General features: G+C 46.8%; 2 protein-coding genes across 2 annotated transcripts in view; one reads left to right on the top strand and one right to left on the bottom strand.

The window, feature by feature from the left end:
• LOC103129405 (leucine-rich repeat and fibronectin type III domain-containing protein 1-like protein) overlaps positions 1–6,182 on the top strand; it is a 114,189-nt gene that overhangs the window by 52,768 nt on the left and 55,239 nt on the right. The window lies entirely within an intron of this gene.
• The window catches only part of LOC107834182 (clumping factor A-like), a 24,672-nt gene that overhangs the window by 6,631 nt on the left and 11,859 nt on the right, over positions 1–6,182 (bottom strand). Inside the window, exon 2 of the mRNA XM_016665038.1 lies at positions 3,615–4,122. Coding sequence (XP_016520524.1) covers positions 3,615–4,122 — 508 coding nt within the window. The remainder of the gene's footprint in view (positions 1–3,614; positions 4,123–6,182) is intronic.

The following is a 6,182-nucleotide window of genomic DNA, read 5'->3' as shown; positions in this document are numbered from 1 at the left end:
ACAGTTTCAACCCTGGTTACTTGGCTGGAGGTGGATGGTTGTTTGATGGTTGATCTACTGTCATTTGTTGACTTCAACCAAAAATCAACCATTAATCAGACTTCGGCATTTCAGACATCAGATTTCAACCACCAAACAACATTGATTCAATGACACAGTTTCAACCCTGGTTACTTGGCTGGAGGTGGATGGTTGTTTGATGGTTGATCCACCGTCAGTTGTTGTCTTCAACCAAAAATCAACCATTAATCAGACTTCGGCATTTCAGACATCAGATTTCAACCACCAAACAACATTGATTCAATGACACAGTTTCAACACTGGTTACTTGGCTAGAGGTGGATGGTTGTTTGATGGTTGATCCACCGTCATTTGTTGTCTTCAACCAAAAATCAACCATTAATCAGACTTCGGCATTTCAGACATCAGATTTCAACCACCAAACAACGTTGATTCAATGTCACAGTTTCAACGGTTTGATTGGACGGTTGTTTGATGGTTGATCCACCGTCATTTGTTGACTTCAACCAAAAATCAACGATTCTAACTATTTTTCAACGTTGATTTAACATCATGTGCTATCTGGGTTGTCATGAATATTTAATGAGTCCTGAGTTTAGCCCAAGCAGCTGCTGAGGAAATCAATAGCATCATGGAGAAGTGCTGAAGGTTGAGCGTTACATTTTTAATGAACTTCTGATGCAAAGTTCTACTAAAGGCACAGAACCGACCCTGGGAGGCGCTAAACAGGAAGTGATGAAACAAAGTTCAGAGGTAAATGTTCAGGTGTTGCTCCAACAGGCTGCAGGGTCAATGAGCCGGGTCAGAACAGCAGTAGCTGAAACCAGTCAGGTTGGACTGAGGAGTCTTCCTCTGTCAGAGGTCAGTCAGAGGTCACTGTTCAGACTGGAGATTCTGCTTCTCTCTGAACTCCTCTAAGGAAACATCAGATGGGTTGGTGAGACGTCTGTCATGGCTGAGTGGGATGACGTCACATCCATACTGCTGCCGTCGCCTACCAGACGCTCCCACACAGATAGCAATGCTGCTGGCCTGTTAGCATTCAGCAGGGCAATCAAACACGAGCAACACTGCCCAACCTGACTCTGACCTCTGACCCGAGAACAATGAAAAGCTTCCAGTCATGGTGAGGTCATAGCACCATCTCCATCCTAGCTAGATGCCCAATGCTCACACTGAAGCATCTCTGTTGTAAAACTGCAGCTAGCACGCTACGGGCTACAACTAACATGCTACGGGCTACAACTAATGTGCTACGGGCTGCAGCTAGCACGCTACGGGCTACAACTAACATGCTATGGGCTACAACTAATGCGCTATGGGCTGCAACAAGCTACGGGCTCCAGTTAGCATGCTACAGGCTACAACTAACATGCTATGGGCTACAACTAATGTGCTATGGGCTGCAACAAGCTACTGGCTGCAGTTAGCACGCTACGGGCTACAACTAACATGCTATGGGCTACAACTAATGTGCTACGGGCTGCAGCTAGCACGCTACTGGCTGCAATTAGCATGTTACGGGCTGCAACTAACACGCTACGTGCTGCAACAAGCTACGGGCTGCAGCTAGCACGCTACAGGCTACAACTAACATGCTATGGGCTACAACTAATGTGCTATGGGCTACAACAAGCTACTGGGTGCAGTTAGCACGCTACGGGCTACAACTAACATNACAACTAATGTGCTATGGGCTACAACAAGCTACTGGGTGCAGTTAGCACGCTACGGGCTACAACTAACATGCTATGGGCTACAACTAATGTGCTACGGGCTGCAGCTAGCATGCTACTGGCTGCACTTAGCATGTTACGGGCTACAACTAACACGCTACAGGCTGCAACAAGCTACGGGCTGCAGTTAGCATGCTACAGGCTACAACTAACATGCTAAGGGCTACAACTAACATGCTACAGGCTGCAGCAAGCTACAGGCTGCAGTTAGCACACTACAGGCTACAACTAACATGCTACGGGCTGCTGCTGCTGCGTCAATAGTCAACATCCCCAGAAATCAAGGCTCCAGATAACTTCAGGTTTCTGCCTTACTATCTTAGCATTTTGACTCATGACGAAAGAAATTCCTGCCTGCTCCTCATGGAATGAATCCAGTTTGTTGATGCTGATTTCGGTTTGCTCTGTGAAGTCAAGCATCTTCAGAGTTTTCAGAGAAACACGATGCGTCCCTCCATAATTAATCTTTAGAAGTGATACTGAAAAAATTCTAGTTCAACATGTTGCACCATTTCTGACCTTCACATTCCCTGAAGTAATTACTGTAGTGCTGTTTCCGAAGAGCTCACACACACACACACACACACACACACACACACACCTGTTCCACAGCGTGTTAAGCCGCTGACGGAGAACATTTATTTTTCCTTGGACTGTAAGGAAATGAGTCCATGTCACATTACCCAGCTGTCACCTGAATCACAGGACTTTATTCATCATGTTGGAGGCAGAAATGAAAGTAACGCATTCAGAGGTTAATGACCTTGTTTAGCACGTTGTTGAGCACAAAGTGTCTCTGTCTGAACCCTTCAGCTTTTACCTGGAGATGGATGAACACTGATCTGTGGCTAAACTCGTCTCCAAATGAGAAAACATGAGAAACTGCAGACTGATGCCCTCACGCTGCTGATGTCCTGTCTCCAACGAGACCCGGAGAAACAGCAGATCCCAGTGGCATGAATGCCAGCACCAGTACCAGCCCAGCACAGTCCATTAGCCTGCAATACTCCCATCCAACAGGTGGCGCCAATCACTCAACAGCTGAGGAAAATGAAGGTCAACCCAAAGATCTGCTGCTTCCAGGAACCAAAGACAAATTTGCAGAAGTCTTTGTCTCCTCTCGAGCAGAAACCAGCACATTACTGCCCCCTGGTGGCTCCCAACAGCAGAGACCAGGTTAGCTTCTGCCGTAGCGCTGAGACGGCTAGCGCTTATAACATGCCATTATATTAATGCACATAATGGAATATTTGTTGTTTGAAAAATAAAATAGGCGGTTCTACACAATTTCAGAGGAGATCTCAGGTATTTGCAGATTAAACTTGATGCTGGGCAGCTGTGGAGAATGATGCAGTGATGACAGCAGGAGTTGGGGACAGAAAGGACCAGTCCACCTGTCCAGGACAAGTCCAGCCAGGCATTTAGAGGGTCGGCACATTTAGTTTGACATCATCTGAGAAACAAACTGCTTATTGAGTCACTTAGTTGTCTTTGACTAGGACACATCCTTTAAATCCCATTTCAAGCTGGTTTCCAGTACTTCATTCAGCAGAGAAACCAGTCCAGGCATTTGTTGGTTGAACTATTTGCATGTTCACATCTCCATGTACTCTGGGCTGTTGGTGAGAATCATGTTTCCTCCCTGACGCCAGGCGTGGAGCAGAAGGTCGGCTCTCCTGTCAAACCTCGGTTTGTTCCAGCCCAGAGGAAGACTCTGACGTTCTGCTGGGTTCATCATCTGATCTCAGATGTTTCTCTGTCTTCATCGCGTCGTCTCTCTAATCTCCCTGCAGAGATGTGGACGGTGGTTACTATGGCGATGGCTGGTAATTATCCACCATTTAAACCATAGTTTACTGGACGACCTGTGCTGCCTAATCAGTTCAGTGAGGAAATATTTAAGTGAGAGAGAGACACCCTTCCTCCATGACATCATCACTGTCCTCCTGTCTGTCCCCACGTCTGTCTCCATGTCTGTCCCAATATCTGTCCTCATGTCTGTCCTCCCGTCTGTCCTCATGTCTGTCCCCATATCTGTCCTCATGTCTGTCCCCATGTCTGTCCCCATATCTGTCCTCCCGTCTGTCTCCATGTCTGTCCTCATGTCTGTCCCAATATCTTTCCCCATGTCTGTCCTCCCATCTGTCCCCATGTCTGTCCCCATATCTGTCCTCCCGTCTGTCTCCATATCTGTCCTCTCGTCTGTCCCCATATCTGTCCTCCCGTCTGTCCCCATATCTGTCCTCCCGTCTGTCTCCATGTCTGTCTCCATGTCTGTCCTCATGTCTGTCCCAATATCTGTCCCCATGTCTGTCCTCATGTCTGTCCCCATGTCTGTCCTCCCATCTGTCCCCATGTCTGTCCCCTTTAGTGTTCGGTCAGCAGGCCTTATGGAGACGGACCAGTTTCCTCTGAAATAAAAGCTGGTTCTGGTTAGGTGTGACCTCTGACCTCTGGCTGTTTGCTCCGCCTGTCAGCAGCAGCTGCTGTTCCTGCAGAAATCGAACTGTTGGATCGATGCAACGCTGAGAAACAAATGGAAGCAGCTAATGTTGTTTAATATCAACATCCTGCCGATTGGAAAACTCATTTTCTGATTTCACTGATGAGCAGCGGAACCAGAACGCCTTCGATTTTCCTTCCCACTGAATTACATGTTGATTTGGAATAAATTAACTGATTACAATTTAATATTTGATGCCAAATAGATGAAATTATGTTTGCAGATGACTGGAAAGAGAATTGTGGGTAAATTGAGACGCGATCCAACATGGAGGGCGACTGACAGCCGGGCGCCTCCAGGACCCGTTTCCTAGGAGACCGAGCTGCGGGTTCTGGTTTGGATCAGGAACCAGTCCTTTGACTGGTTCTGCTTCTGGTAATGAGCCGACATGTTGCGTGAACGCTGCAGGCGTTCTCACTACTGAGTTCCTGTTTGCTAGTTGCTTTTCGCCGCGTTTCTTGTTCTGCATACTTTGTTCTATTTTCACCATCTGACTTTTATGCTATTCAGCTTCTTCTCCTAAAGCCGACTATATCTCATGCTATTCATAACCTTTATAGTTTTTATGATATTCAGCTTTTTATGAATTTTTCTGGCCCATTGAAATTAATTTAAAACCATAAAAATGCAGCTAAAACTTGCCTGTCTTGCAAACGTCACTACTTTCACCCAGAAACCTCATTCCACTTTTAAAATGTTGTTCTGCTTATTTCAGCCTTTTCACATCTTTTGCCATTTTCATAAATTTCCTCTTCAGGTTCAGCGTCTCATTTTGCTCAGACTGGCGCTTTGGCTGTTTGGATTTTCTGATCCTCTGCTCACGCGCTCGATTTTCACTCTTCCTACACATCAAAACGTAGTTTATCATGTATGGATTCAGAAAATGTAACACTCATCATGACATGGGGCTCTTGGCCCAGAGTGCGCACAGACTGGGAATAGGAGACATTGTGGGAGAGAGAACCCGGCGAGACGAAGCTGCGGCGTCGTATCTCCTAAACTATCCCACGTAGAAATTTGAGTTCAAAGCTTCCTGACACTCATGATGTATTTATTTTTTTCATACCCATTAGTTTTTCCATGAAACGTGTTTGTTCCAGACTTGCAAATCAGATTTTGTCAAAATTGCCTGTTTTTGAAAATGAGGCATGTTTTTACTTCATCACAGCTCAAAGACAGAAAAAGGTTCATGCATGAAACCTGATTGTTCTCTGATCCTTCCTGATGGTTTCCGAGATAGAGGGGATAGTTTGGGACCAAGTTAAGACGATTTTCTTCCTCCTTCAAATTTCTCACCATGTTTGACACCGTTTTGTTTTGAATAGGACTGTGAGGCTGAATAAATCCCACAGAACCCGGTTCTGATGACTGGATCATGTTCCTGTCTGTCCTCCCAGTGGTGACCCGATTGGCTTGGATCAACCCAATGAGCTCTGGGCAAGAGATGTTGCTCTCACTGAAGCGATGCTAATGCAGACCAGATTGGTTCCTGGTTCTGTTCTGCTGATGCGGCGCGGGCCTGGCCCTTTAAGAGAGTCGCTGTGTCTGAGCCGGTCTGAGCTCCTCTTCTGGCACCGAGGCAGACATTGATCTGCAGCAGGATTTAACTGGACAGTCATTAAGGCTGGGGCACTGAGCGCTGCGAACAGCAACAGGTTGGGGCAGGGCTACTATCCTAAACAGCAGCAGGAAACAGAGCCGCATTCTCTGCAGGTTTTCACATTAAAAGCTCCTGGTTTGATGATCGTTGGATTCAGACTTCCTGTTTCCGGCAGCCGCTGCTATTGGCCAAGGCCTGCGGAGTGTCGTCCTCAGGGGCCAATCAGAGCTCAGTCTGCTGTCATCTGGGATCTCCTGTTTCCCTGGGCTGTGTGTGTGTGTGTGTGCGTGTGTGTGCGTGTGTGTGTGTGTGTGTGTGTGTG

The sequence above is a fragment of the Poecilia formosa genome, unplaced genomic scaffold, assembly GCF_000485575.1.
Source record: "Poecilia formosa unplaced genomic scaffold, Poecilia_formosa-5.1.2 Scaffold543, whole genome shotgun sequence".
Lineage (NCBI taxonomy): Eukaryota > Metazoa > Chordata > Actinopteri > Cyprinodontiformes > Poeciliidae > Poecilia > Poecilia formosa.
Note: the sequence above shows the minus strand (reverse complement) of the source record. Positions and strands in the feature narration are given on the sequence as shown.